Source organism: Maylandia zebra, linkage group LG11, assembly GCF_041146795.1.
Source record: "Maylandia zebra isolate NMK-2024a linkage group LG11, Mzebra_GT3a, whole genome shotgun sequence".
In the NCBI taxonomy this organism is placed as follows: Eukaryota; Metazoa; Chordata; class Actinopteri; order Cichliformes; family Cichlidae; genus Maylandia; species Maylandia zebra.
Window position 1 is genome coordinate 35037913 of NC_135177.1, and position 27719 is coordinate 35065631.

Below are 27719 nucleotides of genomic sequence, written 5' to 3' on the forward strand. Positions count from 1 at the left end.
ATTGCAGTATTTCAAATGAACTCTGCCCTTCTGATATCTTAAAGTTAAAACAAACAGTATGAACTCCTGGCAGCCTTTTATGTTTTCCCCGTGCTTCAGAGGGTTTCTCTGGTTACAGCTGGGCTGTGACGGCTTGCCTGTCTCGTCCCAGGACAGGTCTCACAAAAGACTCATCTTAATAACATTAGAGTTTCACTTCCTTGTAGAATAAGGTTAAATAAATATATTGGAGCACTTTGTTTGGAAAAACAAATGTGAAACCAGCATTCTTGGGAATAAACTGAAGCATGAACAGTTTGCTATCTTTTAGTAGCTGTTGTTGTTTTTTGATAATGATCTTTTCCATTTCAAGTAGATTAAAAATCTTCCAACAAGTGAGGTATTGTCCTTGTATATCTTTATTGTTTACTCGTATGTTTCTGTTGTGCTTTACTGACTGAGAAACAGAGCTGAGGTCCCGTTTCGCAGATGTTTAATGTGCTTATTACTCACCCTCCAGCTTTTGCTCCCATCCCATTCGGAGGCATCTACCTACCGCTGGAAGTGCCAGCTGCCAAGTGCCACCGCTCTCCGCTGGTCCTGGCATACGATCAGGCGCACTTCTCTGCTCTGGTCTCCATGGAACAGAAGGACAGCTCGAAAGAGCAAGGTGATGCTCTCCATCATCCTTTAAAATGATCGCATAAATATTGATTCCTTTTTCAAGGGCTGGTAGTAAGCAGCTGATATCTTAAAGCCATAAAGGCGAGTACATCAATCAGGGGAATGCTTATACAAATATTCCCCCAGAGAAGTTGATGAGTTTCTAGTAAGCACTAGGGGTTTCTTTCTTACTTTACAGCTTGGTGCCGCTGCTTGATGGGGAAGTCCTTTTTGCGTATTGTTCTTGATGATTTATTTGGGAATGATGACTAAAGAGAACTGGGCTTCCATGATCCATGGAGCTCAGCTCCAGGTTGGGCTAAAAATACAAGATGAAAGATGTTATCAGGGGTCCAGTAATGATGCTAACTGGGATATTTTTAAAATGTGTTTTTGTGTTGTTGTTGTTTTTAAACAACTGGAAAAAAAAAGATATTATTAACACTAGAGCACCAGCACACTCATGTGTAGATTGGTTTTCCATTTAGTCACAGCTCTCTTCTCTTTTTGTAAGTACTGCACTCTCGCCTGAACTTGGCTAAACTACGGTGAATGCCTCTGACAGTATTTGCACACTAAAAAACTGCCCACAAAAAAACCCCAGTGACCCCAGGAATCCAAGGCTGTGCTTCTGGCTCGGACGTGGCTGGTCTGCTCCTTCACTTTGTGACTTCTTTGGCATGCAGTGAATCTTGGGATAGGTCGAGTCACATTTGTGGGGAGCCTTGTTTATACTACTCCTGATGCAGCCTTGGAAGGATTTGCAATCAAATAAGGACGCAGCCATAGTCTGAATTCCCATGCTAATGTCAATAGCATGGGAATTCAGACCATGCAGTGATTTAATGTTTTCCGATTGCAAGAGTGGAGTCTAAATCCTGATTTTATGCACAGTTCTATACTTGAAATTCACTGCACAGAAAACTCAAAACCATCCAAAGCCAACTGCTAAATATTAAATAGGAGATGAAAGATGCTGTTTGCCCACAGTCCTCACTTATGTAGGTGTATTTTTTTATTGTTTTCTGATGTTTATTCTTGTTTCCACCAGCAGTTGTGATCCCTCTCACTGACTCAGAGCACAAAATGCTGCCACTGCACTTTGCTGTGGATCCAGGGAAGGACTGGGAGTGGGGGAAAGATGACACAGACAACGTGATGCTAGCAAGGTACAAAAAGATTTTACTTTTTTAAATCCAGCTTTGGTTGTCTGTTCTGTTTGGTTTGTCACTTACAAAGGACACGGTTAACAACTAGAGTGGCACATGCTCACTTGTGCGTGCTTGCCCTTATTGACAGCTGTCTCTTTAACACGAGTCTCAGTGTGTAGGGATTGACTGCTGACTCCAGATTAGTGACAATTAGATTAGCTCAGACGCTTCTCTATGAATGAACCAGAGGAACGAGCACTAAAATAGCCGCTCTGCAAAAAAAAAAAAAAACCTTCCACCCTATTTACGTCAGTGAGTGACACCAGAGGTCTTATTCAGATGAAACGGCGGGCTGAGATGATGTTATGTGAGTGGCTGTTAACATTGTTTGAAAAGGTCATTGACTTAAAAGGCCATAGCACAACAAGAGTATACGACAATGAGATGCTTTTAGTGATTTTGCCATTTACTCCACCATTTAGATCCATGTGAGTCTTTACTTACTTTATTTTAACTTTACCTTTAAAGAGCACGTATTCTCATTATTTCCAGCTCAGTCTTTGTACTCGGGGACTCTGACAGAGCAGCTTTCTATGAGTCACTGTTTGGATTAATTCCTTATTTTGTACAGGAGCTTATTTTAAAGTGACTTTTGGTCACACTTTATAATACCCATCATTAATTGTGAGTTGATAGGCAGTGAGAAAGATGGCTTATCTGAGTGAAAGGGCAGGTTTACAAGATGGTAATAAGACCTGCTATGATGGGTGGTTTGGTCATGGTGGCACTAAAAAGAAAAAGAAAAAAAAGAGGAGGCAGAGCCGAGCCAAGGATGTTAAGATTTTTACTTGGAGTGAACAGGAATGACAGGATTAGAAGTCAGTGCATCAGAGGGACGGCTCAGGTCGAGCGAGGCAAGGCTGAGATTGTTTGGACATGTGCAGAGGAGGGACAGTGGATATATTAGACAGATGATGTACATGGAGCTGCCTGGTAGGAGGAGAAAAGAACACCTCAGATAAGATTCATGGATACAGTGACGGAGGACATGCAGACTGTTGGCGTGACAGAGGAGGATGCTAGGGGCAGGGTGAGATGGAGGCGAGTCTTCGAGGCAGATTTTGATGACATGCACACACGGTTGTATATGTCACGTACTTGAAGCTATTTGCTTGTTTACGATTGTAAAACATGGGGGAAAAAAGACATCTGTCTTTTTAATATTTGTAAAACAAGTAATAGTAATATAAATTTCAGTTTTTTAAAAGCCAACCACAATTATATTTATAGATGCACTGCAGTGTTTAGCTGTCCTCAGTCTGTTGTTATGCTGTTATATAATAGAAATGGAAATAATAGAAATATCCTTTATTATCCTCATTAAGGAAATTCATGTGTTCCAGCAGGAAAGTGAAAAATGGAGTATGCAGATTCACACACAAGTAAAGAATAAAATAGAAGAAATAAGACAAGAAATAAGTATTTCCTTTACTTGTTCGAATAATGGTGCAATTAATCAGCATCTCCTCAACATTACACAGGGCAAATTTACAACAAAAGAAAAAAAAATACAGTGAATGTTACATTAAATGGCAAAATTTACTTGTTACTGTTTGTTTATGAGCAATTAAAAGTATTGCCCAGCTTTCTTATGCTTAACGACAATGCTGCGTATCCGAGGTGACCATATTAGAGACATTGTTGCTTAATGACATCATTCAGAACCAAAAATGAAAAAAAAAAAACCCCATCAGAAATTGAACATTTACAGCAGCCTGAACTTTAGGCTCACCAGGGATTACTTATACGTATGCCAACCTCCTTATTTGATAGATATAGCTGTAGATGTAGGTTCACTCTAAGAAGGCAACTGACTGCCATTTATCACATGAAACAACTTATGTTCTGTTTTTATGCTTTCACATCTTGTTCTCACTGTAAGACCTAAATCTCTCTTCACCGCTGTGTTTTTGTTGTTGACTTCCCTTTGCAGCTTGTTTTGTATCTATTTTTCTGCCCGTTATTATGATGCTTTAGAATCCAGCTCATGACTGTTGTCTGTGTAATGACAAAAACGCTGTTACATTATAAAAATAACGTGATCGGCTACCCAAACAACAACAGTAATTACTTTTCCATTAGCACAGGAAGCCCTGGCAGAAAGTTCCCTCTCACTGAACTTTACCTTGTTTTTCTCTCTCTCTCCCTTTCCTTCCCCCTTCGACCCAGTGTGGCTCTTTCTTTGGAGGCCAAGCTCCAGATGTTGCACAGCTACATGACGGTCACCTGGCTGCCCCTGCCATGCGAGGTAAGGATTTTTAATCCAGCACTTCTTGTGAAATGGCTGACAAGTTAGCTGAGGAAGATGGCTCAGAATTGAAGACTTCTTTAATACTTTGCCAGACAAATCTGGTTTTGGGTTATTAGAAAAGGAACTAAATCCTGATGTAATCAGATAAATGCTTCAGGGGTTGGTGATGAATGTTAATTCCTTCAATTATTACAAACAAGAGCAGAATTTCTTTCCTTTTCCTTTGGGCCAGCTCTCCCTCTGACTGCTGTATATGTGAAAACAAACAACAGTGGCCCGTTCAGGTCAAAAAGTCACGCCATGTAAACACTATCACAAAGCTCCTCTTGTGTCCCATGTGGTAACGTCAGGAAGCTCGGACGAGCAAGTTCATAGCAGTTTCATGGTTATGCTACAAGGAATGGCAGCTTACATGAAGCCCTGTGTTGTTAGAGGGAGTTTTTCTGTTTCCACAGGATAGCCACGTGATGGCTTAGTTTCTGAAAAATGGTGCATTTATCTGATTTCGGTCACTGCATCACTGCAGGTCGTGTTTGTAGAAGTTAAATGACATCTGGACATTTTTTTTTTTTTTCAGCATTTGGGAGCAAAAAAGAGCTTCTTGAATCACTGTTTTCACTTTCTTCATACCTTTCTTCTGCCATAAATGTGGTGGACCTTGGTTATATAGTTGTATAATTTTCTCCTACTTGTCTGCAATTTTTTTCACTAGAACTTGTTCTGCTTTGTTTGTTGCAGCAAGCCCCGCTGGCCCAGCCGGAGTCTCCTACGGCATCAGCTGGAGAAGATGCCCGGTCGCCTCCTGACTCCGGAGAATCGGACAAGGAGTCTGTCAGCAGCAGCTCCAATGGCAACGGAGACACAACCACAGGATCAACAGTCAATGGAGGGGGATCTTTGGCCAAGAACAGCTCCTCCTCTTCATCTAGTTCATCCAGCAGTGGATCAGCAGGGAAGGACAAAACCAAGAAGGAGAAGGACAAGGATAAAGACAAGAAGAGGGCAGACTCTGTGGCCAATAAGCTTGGCAGTTTTGGAAAGAGCCTGGGCAGCAAGTTTAAGAAAAACGTGGGTGGGCTGATGCCAGGAAAAAATGTTGGAGCTGGAGGTGCCAAGCAAGAGGGTGGGGAGAAGAAGAAAGGCTCATTTAGAGGGAGGAAGGGCAGCAAGGATAGCTCGCCTTCTGCCCACGCCTCTGAGGATTCTGGGAAAGGCTCTCCCTCCTCGGGCAGCGAGCGTCTCAATGGAGCCGGGAGCAGCATGAGCAGCAGTGGTGGGAGCAGCACTGAGAGCGAGCCCTACAAGTACAGCGCCGATGTGAAGGTCAGCCTCGGCATCCTGCGGGCCGCCATGCAGGGGGAGAGGAAGTTCATCTTTGCCAGCCTCCTCACCACCAGCAACAGGCAGCCCTTCCAGGAGGAGATGATCCAGCGTTACCTCGCCGATGCAGAGGAGCGCTTCCGGGCTGAGCAGGAACAACAGCGCCGCGAGGCAGAGAGGAAAAGCATCGCTAACAGCCTCCAACCCCCCAAGAAGGAGGTGGTTGGTTGTTCAGAGCTAAGTTACCGGCCTTACGAGCCCAAAGAGGAGCTATCGGAGAACTCGTCGCCTTCCTTCAACACGCTTAAGCTGTCTCCTTTGAGTCCCTCTATGTACTCGGCTGTTGTGCCCATCCCCAGGCCCTCCTTCATTGACCAGCCTCTTCCTGCAGCCCCCCTGACCCAGCATCTTCACATGCATAGCTACGTTGATAATCGACGCCAGCTAGCTGGTGGCTCCTCAGCAATCTCTTACCCTGGCCTCCCCTCGTATGCAACCCTCCCCCGGCACGGCCCCACTGCACAGCCTCCCTCCCATCCCCAGTACAATAACTCGCAAGGCCCCTCCTCCCTCAGTCCTTCCCGCCTCGCACCCTCATATCCCCCCGAATTCGACCCACCGGACTACCCCGGGGCTGAACTCACCACTGGGAACTACACCAACGGCTTCCGGGACATGAGCTCCAATCTAGACTGTCGGAACGGGCAGCCCCCTGTCAGACACTACTCGTTGGGCAGTGCTAGCGGATTGGCCGGCCTGCAGTCCAGCCGCTGTCGGACACCCAACTGCAACTACTACGGACACCCCGAGACGGGCAACTACTGCTCCTACTGTTACCGGGAAGAGCTGAAGAAGAGGGAGACAGAACCGGCCATCCACAGGTTCTGAGCAGACCCCGTTGTGGCTTGAATTTGACGAGTGGCCTTTTTCACGACTGGAGCGGATCAGCCTGTGGATGGACGAGGGACAGGGCAACCACCTCCCTCATCTTTTATTCTTAGCCGTGTCATTACCTGTTGAAAGTACCAAGTGAGGCTACATAACTACAGGATACACAAGGTGGTCTTTGACTGCCAGGGTCACGTTAGACCGTAGAGTAAACTGCACTTCTGTTACATTTTGCTGTGGCTCTTATGCAGGCGTTGTGTACGAGTGTGTGTGTCTGTGTGTGTGCGCGTGTGTGTGCGCGCGTGAGAGAGAGAACTGCAAACTCTCCTCAAGTCTTGGAGTTGGAACGCCTTGCTACTATCTCCTCCTAGTGGAGCGAATGTATATGGCAGGCATCATACATGACACTCATCAATACATGTACAGAACACACATCCACACTAAGTAATACTTACACTACAACATAAACAGAGATGCAAGCACAAACGGAAAAGGCGTGAGTGTCTCTGCTCCATTTCTATTCTGTGATGATTGGATTGGTTCATTAAGGGATGTTTGAAGTCACGTCTGGTTATAAGGTGATTTCTGTGTTACAGATACAGATATTAACACTATTATCATTAGATGCTTGTACCTCGGGAAACAGCACAATTAATCCTCGTCGAGTTGCTTTTTTTCCTCTTTTGTCGCATAAAATGCACACTGAAACTGTCGTGTGATGCTCATGATAAGCGTTCTGTAGGCTGCTGCGGTGCTAATGTTACAGAACGCGTTTAAGACGACTGCTCTGCACTGCACTCATTCGGGCAAAGTAACTATCACTTAAAAAAAATCTGCATTTTTGTCCAATGCTGTAAATTGGATTATGAAGATGTCAGCCCCCCTCCCCCCCCCCCTTTTTTTTTTCTCTTTAATATTAAGAGCTATTGACCAGGTCACATGATTGACCGGGCATCATAGATCAAAGACAAGATAGAAACATAGTACGATGGTAAGGTACTGTCCCGGTCCAGAGTATTTCTTCTGTTTGTTGGAATGTTTTTCTTTTTGTACTCGGGTCTTCCTGTTTCCTGTTACAATGGTTGATGTTTGTGTGGCCTCGAGATGCAATAATATGTGAAATGTGAGATGAAACTTAACGTTCAGAACAGCAGATTTTTGGAGACAACAGTCAATAACTTAATTTAGTTGAACATTAGTAAGCACATTTTGGGATTTTTTTAGGAGAAAATTTATGGCTTTGTTACCAAACATGTTGCGTTAATCAGTGGCGATTTCTCTCTCCATGACGCAAACTGACACAAACACTCGCCTGGATGTGAGAAACTGACATGGTATTAACAAATTCTGGGGTTTTTTTGTTGTTTTTTTTAAAATATTAATTTTATAATATTTTCCCTCTGTTCTCTCTGAAGGTTTAGAAATGTAAAACATGTTTTATGTGGTCTCCCCTGAAATTTTAATTAATAAGGTGTTCTGATTAATTAGCTGCTTATTGGTTTGGCTATTTACTGCAAATTTAGAGGTTCTGCTGAAGTTTTTTTGTTTTTGTTTTTTATTTTTGCATTCGGTCTGTCAAAGTTGGTTGTTTTTGCACAAATTTGAGCACTTTTCCTGATGTCTGTGAACTCAGAGCTTTACTGGTTTTTAGTTGGTGCAGACACTGCCACCTCTGGTTCTGGGAAGTCAGAGACCACGGGTCAGACGATTTTTTGTTGCAGGACGCAGAAGATGGTGTCACCATCTCGCTCAGTGTCCCAGTTGCCTTTTTTCAGCATTTGCAAACCAAGAGGCCGACTTCAAGTATCCACTGCTTGCCTGCAGTTTTCACAAATTCTGTACCCAAAACTCAGCAAATTATTTCATGAGTCTGATGAAGTGTTCAGTTTGATTTTTTTCTTCTTCTTTTTTTCTTTAAGACTGTTTTAGTTGTTGACAAATTAATTTCTAATATTTATTATTTCCCCCTGTAATTAAGCTATGGTGATTAACTTTGACAGAGCAACTCTGGTTGTTGTACTCTTGTCCTTTTCAGACGTGAGATACTTGACATCATGCTGTTATTGCTTTCTAACACTGGCGACACTGATGGAGAGATCCACTGTGTACATCCATATGTGCAAAATACTTTACGTCAGCTCGAGAAGTCTGACTGTGTTTAATTCGCAGTCTGAACCGCCACATCAGATTCAGAGAAAGAGGTCTGTCTCTTCTGGACTGAGTAAAGAAAGAAGTATCAAATAAGTAACACAGTCAGAGATGTCGTGACGTGGCTGTAATTTGTGTTTCTGGTTTTCTCTGATGAGCTGAGCTAGTGTCAGTCAATGTTTTCATTTTAGTACAATTCCCACATTACTTACTAAACCTAAAAGAATACAGTAATCCTCACCTGCAGCTGGAGCACAGCTGGCTCCCGCGTGACCGGCCTCAAAAGAAAGCATACCTAAACCTAAACCTCAACTGACAGTTGGCTTCGTAGATTTGCTGTTGTGACCTTTACAGAAAAGGATCAGGGTGTCTGCAAAGGGCTTTAGAGAAGCACAATTCAGTCTGCAATACACTGCCTCTTCCAAACGAGGGCGCCCTTCTTTCGTTTTTCTTGGTTTGTACTTTTCTCTCCTGCAAACCTGCAAACACACAAAAACCAAATGTTTCTGACTAATTTCTTCAGGCTTAATTTCACTCTGTGTAACACAGTATTTTCTCTAATGCTGGTCAAAGGACCAGAATTTCTTCAGCTTTTTTCTTTTTGCTGTGCTTTATAGCTTTAACAACATTAAAACACTGACGTTTTGCTCTTTCCCCAAAAGGCATTTGCTGTGTTTGTGTGTCATCATGTGTTCATGAAAGTGGATTTGTTTTCATTGAGATGAGACCCGACCGGCAAGCGTTTCTCTGAGTGCTGATGCCTGTTTTGTTTTTTGTTTTTTTTAAATTTAATTATTTTTTTATGTGTATGTGTGCATACCCTTTCCTTCCCTCCATAGTAATAATTAGCTTACAAACCTTTTTTCAATTTAATTTTTTTGCAATGACATGGATGCCTCAGAAACATGTAAAACATCAGACTTTACAGGCTACGAACACTTTTTTTGTATTGAAGAAAAAAAAAAAAAAAAACAGTGAGAGGATGTATAAATATGTTCGGAGTTATTTTTGTAAGCCCAAAGTTTTACAGTGTTTTTAAAGGGTAAGAATGTATATTGTTGGACATGAAAACAGGTCGGGATTGTAAGAGGCTGTATTTGGGGTATAACTGGCGTTAGGAATAAAGACATTTTGGCTGTTGAAGGTGACCCCGCAGACGAGCCTTTTCATACTCGAGGCTCTCTCATTGCAAACTAATTTCCTCAATGCTGACCTAATAATTCGAGAATATATATTTATAGTGAGATTTTTTTTTTAAAAAATAGGGTTCCTTGTGGAATGTTTAGTTGAAATGATTTTAGGATGTTCTTTCTCACATGGCTAATTGTCTAGCAGTCTGGCTTTTATTTTATTGCCCTTTTTTTTTTCTTCTTCTTTAATTTGTAAATGAGGTTTTATTTGCTGCAGCAACCATTTCCTGTGCCAGGTGATATTGACCCAGCTCATTTCCTCCAAACCAGAAGAGAAATGGCTCAGAATTAGTTTGGTGACAAAACCGATCCGATTATATTTTTCTATATCGTTGACACTGTCGTTTCTGTGAGAGCAGAAGATTCCTCCTCAGAAACATTAACATGGAATACTTTTGAGTTGCATGGGACTGAAAATGTTGCATGTAAATGGCAAAACATTCTACCAAATTTGTGCATTATCTGAGCTTAATTTCAGCTGTCCTGGTATTTTAGTTGGTTTTATTTTATTTATTTTATTTTTATCGAATAAATATTTTTCTTTTTTCCTTTTAGTTTTGAGAGGAGAGCTCTAAGGCTGTGTGACAGTGCAATCTGGACAGAAAGAACATCAGATTTTATGTTAGGTTGTTATTATTATTATAATTATTAATTTTTTTGCACCGTTTGAATAAATTCTCATTGTATTAAAGAAAGCTTTGTTTTCTCTTTCATGTGCTTTTCATAAGCAAAGTTTCTTTTGTAAAAAATCTCCAAATTCTTTAGTTGTAAAAGGTAAAGCCACAAAGTTTGTGCTATGAAATGAATCCATAATGTTGAAGAGCTACTGCAGAATTGAGTCCATACACCTTAAACCTAAATTGGGGGACCAAGCACAGAACAGTCATCAACAAGTCATTCTCACCTCACCAAAGAGGCGTCCATCCCACTCAGATTCATGAACCACATTAACTGTACAACTGACTCAAAGGGGCAGAGGGTCGTTAAGGATGGTCCCAAACACCTTTAAAGCAATAGAAGTTTCTGGCACAAACCTACTTAAGGTACATAAAGAAGGAAAAATAAGCCAAAACTCTGCAACACTTACATAAAACAACTTATTCTTAGACTGCCCTGTTTTAGCTCGTGGCTTTCATCAGCATGATCAGAAATCATTATTAAAATCAATATTTCTTCTGAGTCTTAGTCAGAAAAAAAAGTGCATTTTTAACATTATTGCGTCACTTTACTGATTGAGCTAAAATCTGGCATATTGTACTCTTAATTGATCATGATTGCAATCACAGAAATTTCTTCTTTTGTATTCTGTCATTAACCTAAGTTCATACAGTCGGGGTTTACGGTTTTCCTATAACTGGGCAGCTCCCAGAAAACATCCTCCAAAAGCAGGGCACCAAATCCCTCCCACCCCTGAGTGCAAGTACAAAAGACCCACGCAGTTTCAGACCACTCACTTTATCAGGAGTTTATTAAAGTAGTTTAGAAGAAACACAAAGAGATTTCACTGAAACAGAATAAACTCAGCAGTTTTCATTGTGTTAATACTTGTGTGTTTCATCTTAACCTTGCTGCATTATACATCACTGAATAACTCCAGCTCAGATGATGCACGGTCCTGTGTCTGGGACTGTTTTATATATCAGAGAAATCGGAGACCCTTATGTAATATTGAACAGTTTCCCATGTGGTAAAAAATCCAGACCTCTCTCTATTATAGTTCACAGGGACACGTTCTCCCCACCTGTTGAGCAGGGCTCAGTGTCGCTCTACACTATTCAGACTTTCCCTGTTCTCGCTGGAAAGGAATTTCCTCTAAATAGGTTTTCTGTTTGTCTGAAAGAGAGACTGACGCTTTATTTGCTCAGGTTTGGATGAGAGAGAAGAGGACTCTGCAACAGGATCAGAAAAGGAAACAAAAAGAAGGTAAACTAGCAGGATTGTTCTCTTCTTTTTTCTGGTTTCTAACAGCAGAGAGATTAATTTCTATTTTTTTTTTTTTTTTAAATAGATGTTGGCTCAGTGGCTCTGCTACAGTTTCCAGACCAAAGAACTTGACAAATGTGATTCATTCATTGTTTTCTTGGAAACATTTAAGGCCAAACTAGTCGAATTTTCTTCATATGAACTTAAAACAGTTTTCATCTGTATGAAAATAAACACACACAGAGGTCAGCTTTGGCACTACTGTGCACAAACACAAACCCTAATAAGAAGTTTGCAATACTGATGTATTTTCTTCTTTTCTTAAAATAACTATTTCTTGCAAAATTACACATATTTAAAGAACAGCTGGTACATTTATAACATGTGTCTCATGGACATACTCCACTGACATGTGTAAACATACACAGTATATAGGCCAAAACTAGGCAGATTTTTTTGTAATTTCTTTAGGTATTCTTTTTTTTTTTTTTTTGTTTATTTTATTTTCACTTACTGAATACGGGACAGACTTGACTGGGGGAAAGAAGGGGAGAAAGAAAGAGGGAAAGAGAAACAGCTGAGAAGAGGGACGGGGGAGAAGGGCAAAAGACAAAAACCAACAGAACAGGCAGAGAAAAAAAATGCATATATCAATCACCTGGATCACCTGCTGAGAAAGAAAAAAAACAAGCAGAAGAGAACAAGAGTAATAGAATAAACAACATCACAATGATATATGGGAATATGACAGTAAATACTAAATATTAAACATTATTGTGCAGCACAACAGAACACACTGTGCTTTGAGGTAGGAGCCAAAAAGGGTGTAGTTTGTGGGTGTGATCACCCGTGTGTACACCTGTGAGCATGGACGCGCTTGTTTTTTGTTTTTTAAAAGGTTCCTTCATGTAATAATCTGCTAGAGGGTGTGGGGGGGCCACAGCCCCGTCCTCCAGGGCGTGAAGCAGGTGTGGAGGAGATCAAAACTCCAGACATCCAGAGGCCCCCAGAACACAAGAGACCAAGGAAGACCAACAGAGGGGCAGCTGCGCCACTGTCCCGGAAAGAGCTGAGGAGAGTCCCAGATGAGGGCTCACTCAGCAGCCGCGGAGCAGAAGTCAGGGGGAGTTGCAGTGACGCGCCCGTGAGCTCCGCCGGCAGCCAGCTGCGCCTGAGTGACCGAGCCCCAGGCCGAGAGGCCGGGGGCACCCCACCTCCGAAGTGGCCCGAGCGAGCCCCAGGCTCCAGGCCCCGACAAGCGGCCGCCAAGGAGTGAGCCGGTGTGTACCTGGACGCCCATCCCCAGACACAAAGAACCACCAACACACCGACACCTGAGGGAGTCCGCCACTGGCAGGGGAAGTGGTGGTGGGTGGAGATAGGCCTCCAAACCTTGGAGGGCCTGAGGTGTCCCCAGAGAGGTGGCGTCTGATACCCAACCTGACATATAGACACAGACATACAGGCACACACAGACACAAACATCCATTCCCACCCTCATGCTCTCATATGCACTCACTCCACACTCAACCAACGTGGAGACAGACATAAAGAGACGCTGTACACACGATCACACTCCCCAAGCGTACTCTACAAACCGGGTCTAGGTACCCTTGCCCCTGGAGGGGGGAATTGCACCCAGACCCAGGTGGTGTTACCCTTTTCCCTGCGGTGGGGGGAGGCAGACCACCCCGACTCCGCAGCAGCAGGGAGGCCCCACACCCCAGACCGCAGTCGGACGGCCAACTCCTCCTACTAGCCCCCCTGCTCCAGCAGGTCGCAGAGAATGGGGGTGAGAGAAGACTCCAAACCTCCCTCCACCCGCTCATTGTAGTGTTGATGCATGTGTGTTTTAGGGTGCATTTAAAACCCAGGAGGGCATGGAGCTACCTGCCAGAGAGCAGCAGGTAAGCGCATGGTCCCTCCTGCTAGCCCTCAATGACTATGTGTATTTAAAATTGAGAGGTGGGCAACGATGCCAGGGGTGGGGTGTACACCCTGATGGTACTTTGGACTCCGTGTATCGTGCCCACCCCCAAGATCCTATATGTATGTGTAATGAGAGTGTGAGTAATGTGAATGTCTAAGTTGTGGGATAAAATTGAGGCAGAGGCAGCCAGAAGGGGACATGGGGGGGGGGGGGTAGCCTCCTCTGCACCCTGGTGACATACCCCTACTCCAAGGCCCTGCATGTGTGGGTGGTTGTGGTGGAGCGGGAAGAGGGAGGCAGCTGGAGATGGGGAGGGAAGGAAGGGAGGGGCAAGTGACCCCTCCCTGGGGCCAGCTCCCCCGCTGACCCCAGTAGGCACCCCCACACTCCGCGACCCGCCAGGGAAAGGGGGCCCAGGCCCATCCAGACCGGGGCCCAGTGCAGCAGCGCCGCCTGGCCCCACAGAGCCCGGGACAGTCCACCCAACCCCACCACAGAGAAAACTTCTTTAGGTATTCTTGAGGAATATTTCTTTTGTTCTTCTTTGGATGTTGGCTGCCTTTTTGTTGTAGCCCTTGTCATGATGACCCCACACTGCTTCCATAATGTTGAAGTGTGGACTCTGGAAAGGTCAATCTGTGGCTGATAATTTCCCATTGTGTATGTGTGTGTGTTTTTTATTCACTGTACTTGCAGTGTGTTTGGGATCATTGTCAAGTTGTAAAACAAATCCGTTGCCAATCAGATCTTTTCTGGGTGGTATTTCATGGCGCACCAAGACCTGTCACTTCTTTTGTCTTCCACTTGCTCAGCTTCCTCAAAATTGACTTTACCATGGTGAGATTAAGCCTTCAGTTATTAGCTCTCTGGGAATCGCCTTGTTGTGGCAAAATATTTTATGTCGGTCTTTGGTATTTTTTCTGCAGATTAAAATAAAGAAATATAAAACAAATTTTGTGCTTTGCCACAAGGTGCTAGTGACAAAATAACTAAAGATACATTTAAAAATTGGTTCTTTCTTAAGTTTACTTTTATGGGTAAACACAAAACTGGGAGTTAGCACACGGTGGTACTGTACACTGGATTTAAAGTAGTCTGGGTACAGCAGAGCTAAAGATAGAATCACATTTTGTGATGTTAGAACAGAGGCCTGATACCATGCTTAGAGTCCTGATTATCATAAAGTATTATAGATACTGTAGCAGTAATGTAATTTATCCCAATGTTTCATTTTTAACAGATATTTTTAGGTCAGTACAGATTATTTTTCCCGCTTTACATTTGCGCATTGCATTTAATTCATTTTAACTTACATAATGCCAGTTCACAAGAACAGATATTAATGAGTTTACAACTTTACAATATTAGAGAAAGAGTCCCAATGATCAAATGTTTCTCTATGAGAAAACACTTGATGGCAGTGGGGAGGAAGAACCCCTTTTTAACCTGAAAAATACCATGGGCCTCGACTGGTTAAGGTAAGAAGTGAAAGAGAAGAGAGAAAAGACGAAAGTATATTAAAATATGATTAAAGTAGTCTGTGAGTCATGAAAAACGAAGTTAAGCGTGTTACTTGTCATCACTTTACTCCAGTTTTCACATTTCTACCGCTATATCTCTGTGTTGAGTTCAAGGGGTTAAGTGAAAGTAGGTAAAACGGTTGTTCAAAGGAATATGACAAAACTTCCTGTCACAGTCTTTCTTCCCTCCCTTATTAACTTTCCATTTGGCAGTAAAGATGTCCTGTGCCTTTAAGAAGCTCCACACCGCTGCTGCGCTTGGCTTTTCTGTTTTTTCCACCGGTGTGTTTCACTATGGCGAAGGCATAAACAAATAGAGCGCTACGCAATGGGCAGCAAAGCCCCAGTTAACGGTGAACACATCTCTCCGTCACGCCACTTCATAAGAGAGTCCTCACGGTCTTAGTTCAGTAGGTTGTGCTTTCGCTTTTTTTTTTTTTTTTAATATTTGGTGTGGTCATAGTCTCAGATGCTGTCAGTGACAACAGCGATGAAAATAGTTTGCGTGTCCACAGTGAACACCTCAGTTGTAGCAGCAGCCGGTGATACAGGCTAGCCGAGCGTAGCTGCTCGCCCCCGGACGTTTCTTTCGCGTTTTAACGACTGAACATGGGAAGAGGAGAGCGCTAACGTCGCGACCGTCAGCTCATAACAACACAGATTTTTTTGATCCACTCTGCGAGCTTTAGTCCGCTCCTGCTCTTCAGTTCAGTGCGAGTTGAGCCGTCGTGAAAAATGTTGACAGGATCTAAAACCACGTTCAAAGTGAGACAAATGCTCCCAGACATCAAGGTAAGGTCACAACGCTCCGGCACGGCTTTGTTATTCACTGATACAGGCTTTGGTTTTTTGATCCTTTCATTTGTGACCGCTCGTTTTCCTTCTTCTGTCTTTCTCACACTCACCACGGAGCTTTTCTACACTTGTTTTGGGCTCGCTCCTGCAGCATGTAGCTTCAGTATGAATGGTGCACGCAATTATCGCCTTGATTTATGATTTTTTTAGAGCAGGTTTGACCTCTTTAAGTTGATCTCGCAGTGCTATAACTCATCAGCACTCCTTGCGTGATTAAACACCTCACAGGCCACAGAGCAGGCAGTGTCATCATGCAGGAAACACTGACCGTCATTCACCAAACTGAGCTATAAATGTACAGTCATGTAGTCAGGTTGCAACCAAAAATCTGCAGTCCCTGCTCAGAGGTTCTTCAGGAGTGTTCACCACTCAGAGCTGGAGCTTTGCAGGGGGGAAACGAGCAAAGGCTGCCTCTGCTTCCCTCTGTGGGGATAACAAGGAGATTTATAATTACAGTAAGGGTACATCGTGTCACCATCGTTGGCTGCACACCTAATTAAAGGCCAGTGAAAGGATGGGGAATCTTAATCACCTCTGGGATTCTGGTGTGGGGATTAAATTGTAGCACATAAAGACAAACGGTGCAGATGGTCTTCATCATTAACGTCAGAGAGCTGTGCGGTGAGCGTTTCAGCCTGCTTTTGTTTACTATTAAAGGTCACCTACAGGGGTGTGTCCACAGATTGGGACATGAGGTGGCCACAGGTCCACCCTGAAATATGAATGTGCCAAAAGTGCTGTAGATACGGGCTTTACAGAGGGTTTTATATATAGAAAAAAAGAAATTACCTTTTTTCTATCTATATGACTACATTATTATACTTACCTTATTATGAATCCAGTCCTGTCGGGGCTGTAAAGGGTCTATTTGTTGCAGTTTCTGTTTTAATCCGTTTTCAAAAAACACTTTTTACCTGGATTAATAAAGGACATATAAAAGTCCCTTTGCCCAAAGCTGATTGCAGCTTCTGGCTTGAGATGTGTTTGGGATATGCTAGAATAGGTTATTTCAAATTCTGTATTATGCAGCTTTTTACTTCTACTCCAGTGTGCTTTGGACATAAATAGTGCATTTTGTACTCAGTACCTTTTATTTGAAAGTTTAAGGAAGTTATTATTTTGCAGATTTTTAAAAATATCAATTTACTAGTATATCATTAATTATAGGTAGCTAAAACGACATTAAAGTACTGTACAGATCAGTAATTATGATCCAATGATGTAATTTAGATCATTCTGAATAATGAGTACTTTTACTTTAGGTAATGCATGTTGATCCTGCAGCCTTGAATCACTTTCTTAAAAATACCAGACTTTTACTTGAATAACTCAAGTACAGAGTCCAAATATGTGTTTATCTGCTTTACAAAACACGTTGTGTGTCCACTTTGTGGTGAGAACAGCCATTAATTGTGCAGGGTGTTGCTATATCTCGTGTACAACCAACATGCAAAATGTCATGTAGCCCATAAGCATGTTGTTTATCACAGAATGCTTATTTCCTGTTGCAGTATGACTGTGACTCAAAATTAGCATGTAAACACCTCCAGGTCCGCACTCTTATCAAGCGTTTGAAGCTTGGGGCAGATTAGAGAATGAATGAGTCAGTTTCTTTACGTCATGGTGCTGGAAATATGCTCTTCAATGAAAACTCAAAGGCTTTGCAGTTTAGCATCGTTGGGCTGATGGAGCTGATTAAAGGTTGATCTGATTAAATCTCTAGAATGAGCTTGTTAACATATAATGCCTGGAAATGGCAGAAATGGCAGCAGAATTGCACGTTAAATGGCAGACTTCCTGTTGTGTTCAGATGATGGCTATGTCTTGGAATTTTACTTTTGCACACATGTATGCAAAATACAGCTCTGGGGCTACTTTGTTGAAATTTTGTTGGGGTGCATGAACTATGTAAATTTCCAGCACTTCTGATGCGTGTGCAAAATTTGTGTTTAGGAACTCAAAAATGGGATTTCTTTCTCTCTTTTTTTTTTTTTTTTGTTACATGCATAAATAATAAAAAAAACAGAGCAATTCCACCATAATTTATGACTGTCACAAAATCAAAAGCCGCCTCATTTGGGAACCGTTGGTTTTAGTCAACTAGGTCAATTCTCTCCACTGTATTTAGTTCTGGCGAAATATTTTGGCTTCCTGTGGCCCCCTTCCTCCTTCTTTGGTCTCCGTTGATAATTTCCTGGTCACGTGATGTTGTAATGAACGGCTTTGACACAGTAAAGGTGAATTTTTTTGATGCTGTCCCCATTTAGGAGCTCTTGAGGGGGTGGGGATTTGAAGAGGCCGTTGGTTTGATGTGCAGCACAAAGCTGTGCGTACACACAGGCAGTATGAATGCGTCAGGATCCGCCTTTTTCCTTCGGGAACAGACTCTTGGCTGTGTCTTTGTGTTGCCTGTCTCTCCTCGGTTATTTTCAGCAGCCGCAGGGGGAAATGGTAACAGATGCCTGTACTCTGCCCTCAAGCGAGGCTTGCATGTGGAGTCGGGTGGGGAGGTGATGTGCGCTGCACAACATCTGGCTGTCACCATGGAGACAGTGGTTTTGCGGTTCAAGACATTTGAATTCGATTACCTCAGAACGAGACTTTCAGGAATCATCACATCCCCCCCGCCTGAACCCCATGTGCCTGAGATTTAGGAAATTAACGTATCTTAACTTCAGCTTCAATGCTTTTATTCATTTCATACCCTCAGCTCACTACTACTCTGAGTTACTGTAATGTAGAGGCTGTGCAGAGGCCACCCACACACTCTTATGTTTCAGTGCCATGAGCATGTGTTAAGATTGGTTTTAAAAAACTGAATCCAACCTGGGCTCATCTCGGACCAGATGGCTTTGCCGTTTGGACGTTTAATCTTCTTGAATCCTGGTGTGTTGCAAAAGGCAAACAAACCGTAATCACACATGGATTTTCATCAGAATTGAGATTATAAATACTTAACACAACAGTGTGACTTTTGAAACATAATGAATTTAACGTTTAAGAAAAATGAATTAAAACCAAAGTGCTTCCAGAGCACTGAATTAAATATTAATGTCGGTTTTCTTGACTTGTGAGGAGTGAGGTTCGGTTTTAGAGGATAAAAGAGCATCTCTGTGACAAAAATGAACAAAAAAAGACAGATGATAAATAATTGTTTGTTTGTTTTTTCCCCAATTATTTTTTATCTTTTCAATTATCAGCTGCTCCCTTATTTCTGAGGGGTCACCATCGTGGATAGATTTGCATATTCAATTTGGTACTGATTTATCAACATGCACTGGGAGTGCACAGGGCTGGCTTTGTGTCTCCTACTGCAGTCTAAGTGGGATCTTTTGCTTGGGAGGAAAATGTGTTAACCAAAGGGAGTTTGTGACGTCCTAATTTATCAACTAGTGCTGGCGATCTCTGGTATGAAGCTGCACTCAGAAACTGTGCTAATTAGTGCAAATATTAAATTTAAAAGTTGAACCAAGAAGATTGAAAGATGAAAGTCAAGGTCAACTTTATATTTCCAGCACATGTAAAACCAGCGTTAACAAAGATCTCCTGTAATTATTAGTGCAGTTTTTAAGTGCAGCTTCCTGTCTAAGGTTTAATTTGACTTAAAGGCTGAAGAGTAAAAATTAATCTTGAGCAAAGACTTAAATGTAGGAGTAGTTTGTGAATTTCTAAAGTGAATTTAATCATTCCACAGATTTGAAAAAGCTCCCTCACCTCTAGTTTAAAGTCTCAGTTTCAGCTCAGTGAAACAGAAAACAACAGCAGCACTTAAATGCTACAAGGATGCGCAGGCCTGCATCTTGACAGAATAACAGGCATATTCAAGCTTGTTTTGGCTGCGCATTCCCCCTGAGTTCACTCTATCTGCATCTCCCAGCCAGCTTTGAAGCAGTCAGCATGAAAGGCACACACCACAAAGCTCCACAGAATCAAAAATGCCAGAGGACGGATCATCTGAGCGCTATTCAGAGTGGCTTAAGATCTCAGCCCCGATAGAAGTGGGCCAAAGCAGTACAGTCACCCACACCCGCTCCCACGGGGCCCCGGCAACACATTCATCACTAGCCTCTGTGCTGCAGATGCTCCCACGGCTTAAACAGAGCGTAACAATGGGTTCCTCTTAACCCCACAGCAGATTTATGGTCCGGTTAGAAGGGGTATTGATCTGGCATTGGGTGATAATTAACTAGCGGCACCATTCGCTAACGGAGAGGCTTGGCTTGTAGAGGCTCGGTCGTTTGTCTCTTTGACTGTATGGAGTGACTGTGATAATGTCACACACGGGTGGTGAACTGTCACACTTGGATAATGTTCAAGTCCAGCGCTGGTATTTCATTTAAGCCATTTGAGACATTAATCTGCTAGAGAGAGACGAGAGAGTGCTGCAGAGACCAGGCGGAGGACGTGGTGCTGCTGATGGGCACGCTGGCCGCTGCGCATCAGACTTATAACCTTTAAGTCACCGAGTCATCTGTCTAGTGGCCATGCAGCCCTCCCCTCCCTTAAATGAAGAGTGTTGTCAGGGATCCTCTGACAGGAAGTGTAGCGACTGATGACATTTGCTGTCAGATTTCATTCAGAGCTTGTGACAGGGCTGCTTCTGTCGTTTGTTCATGTTTGTCTGGTTTCTATAAACAGATATCTGCACAGAGAGATGTTTTTGGTACTGGAGGCTTTCTGGCTTTGCTTTTAGTCCATGTATTGATTGATCAGTCCATTTGGGTGGGTTTTGCTTGCGTGCAGATAATCCTTCAGTGTGATGAGCCCATGACAAACGTGTTTGCAGAGATTCAGTCATGTAACTAAGAGCTATTGTCTGAGTCATTTTTCCTCTTCTCAGTTATTAATCCATTAGTGTGGATTGATTAATTGATCATTTTTAATTAAAGGTGTGAATGTGAGTGCGAATGGTTGTCTGTCTCTCTTCATTAGCCCAGCTGTTGCTAACATAGGTAACTTGTCCCTGTCCTGTGGTAGCTGGGATAGGCTCCAACAACTCTGAAGTGGATAAGCGGGAGAAAATAGATGGGTGGATTATTTTCTCGTACTTCATTCAAACCTATGACTGAAGCATGGAACAGGAAGTGTATCTGCTGACTCCACAGAAGGATCCTATGATTGCTGTGCTCAGAGGTTGAGTCGTCAGAAGTTACCTGGTATCTGATCATTGCCAAGTTAGTGGCATACGGGTGATGGTGACTTAAGAGGTGAATCTTATTGATCTGGTAAAATGTCAAGGACTATCAGTGTTTGTCTAAAGTTGGCATTTAATCTCACAAATCTGTTGACTGCTCTGCTCTCCCATCATAACCAAAGCACTGTTTTCATTTCGTGTGACCTTTGAGCCTCACCGTACCGATCTGACAGTGTGTCATTGTCTGACAGTCTACCACAGCCAGACGGGAATAATGTAGAGGCAGATATAATGAAAGACCATCTGTGTTCTTTTTCTTTTTTATTCAAGCTGAGGGTCAAAGTTCAAGACACATTACAAATCGTAGTGGAGACACAATGGTTTGTTTAAACCAATTACCAACCCGCAGTTCTTTCCAAAGTACAACCGATAGCTGGAAACATTTAACATTAACCTTTGATCGAAGCTCCAGAGTTCACCGCAGTGTCAGGGCATATCTGCACATGATCTTAGTAAAGATGTGTAATCATCGTTTTCTTGGCTAACTGTATCCGTTGTGTAAATTAGCGTTACATTTTGAAGTGCACCGGACATCAGGGCTGGACATCAGCCACAAGTCCAGCGTCAAACATTTTTTAGTCACCGTCCCATTAATGGTAAAAGAAAAAAGTCCTGTGACCGTTGAAATTGAAGTTGTTGGTCTTTCTTGGGCTGCTCAGTTACATCAAAAACCATAATCTCAGTTTAAATGTAGCTGATATTGGAGACAGTCAGAGGCAGCTGCTGCCTTAATGATCCTGATCACAGGCTAATCAATGAAACGTTTCTTGGAATTTACTTGTTCTGTGGAAAGATCGTCTTTCCAGCCCGAGCTCTACTAAACTGTGAGTGAGTCTGAGCTGTTATGGAAAGATGGAGGCGTTGCTGTGAAGGAAGGAGTTGGTTTGATTCAAAAGACAAGAGCTTCATATTCATGAGTGCAGAAAAGGAACAAATTTATCCTGATTTAATAATGATTTCGAACAAAAGTCACAATTTGAATAAAAATTAAAATTGGTTGGCCCAGCTCAGTAAGTGGGCCTCGGACTTGGTGAAGCAAAACAACGACTGAATTGTGAGATTTGCTTGTGGGAGGACTTTGACAGTGCGTCCAATTGTATGCATATGGTTTGTTATGGTACTTGCTTTGTGGGGGCCGCTGTTTGATGTAGGAAATGCATTCCTGGTGCAGGGACACCATAAACACATCGTTATTATCAGTGTTTTTATGTCTACACTGACAGTGTTTTTATATATATAACAAAGTCTTGTTAGCAGACAGTCATGATAAAAGATTTAGAATGATTGCTTCAAGGTTTTCTACAGAAATGGGTTAAACTGGATGTTCACTATAGGCCGACGCATCAATTTCCACATTAAATATTAAATATTAACCACTAGAATGCCCAGCTCATTAAAGATTGATAAATATTGATGTATAATTTAATATATTTAATAAACAGTTTCTCTAATTTCTGTGTTTCCTTTTATTAAGATCAAATGGAGCTTTGGCTGAAATTCTGCTGTTTGTCAGCATTTAGTAAAGGCTTGGTGCATTTCCACAGAGGTTGGTTGCCCTTCAGGTTTTTCCTTTTGAGTGCGATTCTATCAGTTCTTTTGCTTCTGTGGTATCATCTACAGTAAAATATCACAGGTCTAGCTCTAAAGCAAATCCAACGTTCTGTTTTATGTCTGCCGAGAAAAACACTTCAAAGTGGTCCCTGTTTAGCAAAACTGCATCACGTCCTGATTTTTCCTTCCGAGTCACCATGTGACTTCCCTCATTCATGTAAGGAAATGAAAAGCACAATATAAATAAACAGGCTGTGGGAGAATGGTGGCTAAAAGCTAATGTGCGTGTGCTATAAGCCAGGCATTACACAGTGGGGGTAGCTTTCAAAATAGACCCAGGATTGTTCATATTAACAATAGAGTCCAAATTTTAACTGTATGTTTTGGTAAAAGACTGCAAATAAAATTCCTTCTCCACCAACTGAGGATATTTAACTTCAACATCATTGTTTTTGGACTGGTTAGATCGCCATTCAAGACTTTTGGTGAAGCAGAGACTCCTCAGAGTGATGCAAATTAAAATAATTTTTAAGATGCGGTAAGCAGTTTAAATATAGGGAATGAAAATGGAACATGATGAGATGTATGTCTACCAAAAAATAAGTTTGTTCCCTCGTGATTTTGGCCACGTGTTTGGGGAAAGAAGTTTGTTCCCGACCCAGGAACAAGGCACGCTTACTGCAGAAGTCTGGCTGCAGTAGCAAAGGGAAGCCATGAGCAATGGAAACTGCAATAAGCCCTGGCCACAGTCCCCGAGGATAAGAGGGAGGGAGTTTGAGGAGGGCAAAAGTGGGGCAGAGAGGGAGACGGGTGGGGGTGGGCAATGAAAGTGATATAGTAGGGTATTCAAAAGCCACACAATGAAAGCAAAAGTGACATGTCAGCAGAAACACGGCCCTGGAAATGTGGTTTTTAAGTGACACGTGAGTCCGAGATTTAAGGGTGGCCTTACTGTGGTCAAAGTATGTTTAAGTTAAAGTAGACATTATCTCAGTTTTCCTTATCTCTTCCTGATTTGCCTTGGTTGTGCAAAACTTGCTTGTGAAGGTTAAATTCTCTGCATTTCACATGTTCTAAAAGTGGGAATCATTCATTCCTCTCCTCTCGTATCACAGCCGGCGCTTCACCTTGTGTTTTGCTGTGTTATTAAAGTGAGTTTACTCGCCTTTCGCGGTGAGGACATGTAGACTTGAGAGATAAATGAATATCTTTGATGTATTTAAAGGGGAATGTGGGTTTTCTGTGGGTGTTGATGGAGAGACAGAAAGAATGTGCAGACATTTTAAAGCCAGATGGGGAAAAAAAAATGAACAATGCTCTGGCACAAACGAAGGCTTGTAAAAAAAACTTTAGTGTCCTAACTTTTGTTTTTCTCTAGCGAGGTCTCGTAGCAGACAGTTTTATTCATTTTAGTTTAGCTCGTAAAATGGCTGAAAATAATCATATTTATGATCTTTTGGAAAATATTTGCAGGGAGAACTGCAATTAGCTGATTCCTGTTGTTTTATTAGAGATTTAAGAGTCTGGATTTTGATTTCAAAGCAAGAAATTTTCCAACTTGACATTATTAAGTGCTCGTAGTATTTTATTGTTCTGTTTTCAAAACGTCACCAAAACTTTGAGTTAACAGCTACAGTACACGTGCACACGCAGGAGTTTTTCCTGCTGAAGAAATGTCAAAAGGTTTCGGGTTTCCTGAGGAAAAACACCACAGCTGTGATCAAAATATTTACCTTTTTGTAAATAATAGGAACATGCATGTTAATCAAAATAATACCGATAATAAATACTCTTTGACTTGATTATATGGAAAACAGTTGCGCTTACACGCACAGCAACTCCCCGAGCACTCAGTTTGAGCCAGGAAAAGCCTGGCAATAAGACAAGCAACAGGTTTCATTTACTCACCTTAAAAAGTAGTGAACTGATAACACGAAAACGAAAAACCATGTGAGGCTTCATTAGCTGAGGTATAAATTTAATATTTTTTATTAAATGACCAGAAATAACAGGAAAAGGGTAAAACGGATAAATGGGCCTCCCAAAGGCCGATTTTGAATCAGGCAGTGATGACTCTGGTATATACACAATACATCTTAGTGTTCACCAAAAGAGGCTCTGGTCTGCCCCAGGACTGGGTTTTAATTTAATTGAAGCCTTATAATAAACTGTTGTTGGTGAAATGGCCAAAAATAACAGGGAAAGGCAAAGATTTCTGTGAAGTAAGCAAAGTTTATCCCCACAAAGTCAAATCACCAGCATTGTAATAAAAATACTTCTAACCAGTTTTTCCACAATATGTTTCTGTTAACGCAGTAAATCTGTGTAAGTTCACAGATTTACTGCCTCGATTAAAAACACAATATGTCGCGTAAGCGTTCGTAGCCACACCCCCAAAGGCTAACATGGAGCCGTGCACACATGTTACATACGCATGGATTTAAAAGCATCGGTACCAAGCAGCACAATTTGTGGGTTTTTTACTACAGAGACAGCCAGACGCTCTCACAGAAAGACGGAAAAGTCAGAGCCATGATGTGTGATTTTTACAACCTTCACAGGGAGCAAAGGTCCTCTTTGTCAAGCGCTCCCAGTTTCTTCTTTTCATCAAGGCCCACAAAGCTTACAGCGTCAGGTTTTCACGAGCAGGCCGCTAAAACAGAATTCACCACGCTGCAAAATTGTTAGCATAACACAGGCGACTGAGTGGATTCATTGTTATTGTTCGCGCCTCCTTGCTGACTCGGAGTCTTTTCACGATAAAGCCGGTGCATTAAACGGTGATTAATAGTTTCACTGTGCGCCAAACGCAGCCAGAAGTGTTTGGAGAGAAATCTGAGGCTCTGCAATGTAAATTTGGGCCTTTCCTCTGTTCTGTACTATTTTAAAGCTTTCTTTGCCACCTGTATAATCATACCATCCTCTCACATTGCAGACCTCGGCTTATTATGGGCTCTTAAGGCGATAAATGTAAATGGCCTTCACAAAGGGGGGTTAGTAGCAAAGTTAAGTGGAAGCATGTGTGCTAGTAAGCTCACGGCCTGATTATAGAAACCTCAGTGGCTCTGTGGGCTTGGATTCTGCTCCCAGTCCTGCTCAAGTACGTGAGACCAGAGAAAGCAGGAACAAACAGAAAAGCAACATGGAAATTAAGAATCATGGGACTTTGTGCAGTTGGCTTTGTTTCTTTGTCTTTGAAAACAAGTCCACTGAGACTGAGAGTCAGACTTTAATGAGGGCGTCGGCCAGAGCCATGGTTTAAATGTAATCAAGGCCGGAGGTGACGCGATGCTCCCACCAGGAGTCGACTCGCTGTTGTTTTGTCTGCATTTGGATTTCTCGTGTAAACAGTTTGTGGTCGAGGTCAGAAATAGATTATTCATTTCAAAAGTAGAAAACTTTCATTGCCAGTGTGGTGTTTAGGGTCTCTGTAAAGTGTTGGTGAGGAGGGTTATTTGCTTATCTGATTTGATGAACTCTGTGGGCTGAGGAGCTGGTTGGTTATCTGAGCAAATATGGGACAAAGGTTCATTTCAACTAATGAAGGGGTTAAATATAAAATGAGCCTCGTACGTGCAGGTATATTTTTACGTTTGTACAGAGCTTGTTTGGCTATTAAATGATGTTTATGTCTGCTGTCTTTGCCTTCAGGAGAGGATGCTGAGTCAGACCGGGGTAAACGCGAGGAGTCGAGATCTGTTTGGGCTCCGATGCCTACCAGGTAAGATTATGCTTTTACAAACTGATTTTGTAGTTATGTCTAAAGACATCATTGAAATAGTCACTACTGTGGATGGCAAAGTAATCTGATTTGACTTCCAATTAGGATTTTTGCTTTTTTACAAAAACAAACATTGCATTAATTTTCCCTGTTTGGTTTTGTTTTATAAAGCAGATGCTCTGTTTTCCTTTGCAAATGTGTTTGGAAGTTGGATAAAACACGGGGGGGGGGACCCCTGTGTTTAAATTTTGGATCCAGTCACTAGTTTCAGATTATTTTGGATAAAATATAAAGTTCACTTTTGAAGTTTTGCTAATTTTTAGAGTCACAAAATTGGATGTGTCAGTTTGATGCTACATAATGCAAACATCACTGTGATGCCTTCCATCTTTTACATACAGGCTCTTTCCTGGACTTGTTTTGTTTCTATGATTTGGAAAAAAAAAGAAACAGCTGCAACATTAAGCCTAAATCCGAACCACATGTTTCCCTCCCCGTGTTCTCCTCTGTTTATTCATTTATGTTTTTCACCTCAAATCTGCTGAATACTCGTATTACAACGTCATTTGCTCTTGTCTTGCTTTGGACTGATTAAAATCTCTGTCAATTTAGTCAGCACAAACTCCACAATGATTTTCCCCGTAGCTTCAAGGTCAGTAAAAATATCTCCACATAAAGCTGCTGCTGCTGCTTTCATTGTTCTCTTCGGGTTAAAATTTCCATATTACACTTGTAGCCCCGCCGGATGGAGGAATGCCACAGCAGGTGCTTTGCCTTTGATGTAGGAAAACATCTGCAGTGGAAAAGCTTGAAACATACATGAGAGAAATCTGTAAACCTCTATGAAGAATAATACAATACATTAGATAAAATCAGAAAGTCAGGTGGCTTTATTGTCGAATGAAATGTGGTCAGACGGAAGCAGGAAGTGCGTTAGTTTCGCACATGTAAATCAGTTCCTGATGAAGATAAAGCCCCTCGTCCTTAAAGCTGCTGTGATGTCAGTGATTTGGGAGCAGTGATGGTGCCTGTGAGTTTCAGCTCATGCTGAGCAGTGTAGAGAGTTTTGTGTCATATGGGTTTCAGCAGCGGGGACTGATCTATGGTGCACTTACACAGGAATTTAATCCTTTCACAAAACAAGTGTTGCATATTACACTTCTTCTTCTTTTTTTTATATATATATCAGATGTTTTTTGGAGATATAACCTTACATGTGTCAGCCTGAAATCACTTTCTTGTGCCTTCCTCGGCTGGTAAAACTCCTGCTGTGGAGAGAATTTAGCCTTCTAGGTTTACCAGGGGTCAAGCCTCTTCCCGAGGGATAATCTGCTGACCAGTGCAGGACTGCCGGTATACAGTGTGGGTTATTCGC

The 27719-nt window shown here is 42.2% G+C and overlaps 2 protein-coding genes across 3 annotated transcripts in view; both read left to right on the plus strand.

Annotated features, from left to right (window-relative positions):
- Positions 1-10345, plus strand: part of otud7b (OTU deubiquitinase 7B) — a 47502-nt gene extending 37157 nt beyond the window's left edge. For both annotated transcript variants that reach the window (XM_004568575.4, XM_076890243.1), the window contains exons 9-12: positions 500-649; positions 1697-1811; positions 4023-4101; positions 4843-10345. In XM_004568575.4, coding sequence (XP_004568632.2) covers positions 500-649; positions 1697-1811; positions 4023-4101; positions 4843-6312 — 1814 coding nt within the window. In that variant the 3' untranslated portion in view covers positions 6313-10345. The remainder of the gene's footprint in view (positions 1-499; positions 650-1696; positions 1812-4022; positions 4102-4842) is intronic.
- A 4929-nt stretch (positions 10346-15274) lies between these two features.
- mtmr11 (myotubularin related protein 11) overlaps positions 15275-27719 on the plus strand; it is a 39108-nt gene continuing 26663 nt past the window's right edge. The window contains exons 1-2 of the mRNA XM_004568576.4: positions 15275-15815; positions 26275-26344. Coding sequence (XP_004568633.1) covers positions 15759-15815; positions 26275-26344 — 127 coding nt within the window. The 5' untranslated portion in view covers positions 15275-15758. The remainder of the gene's footprint in view (positions 15816-26274; positions 26345-27719) is intronic.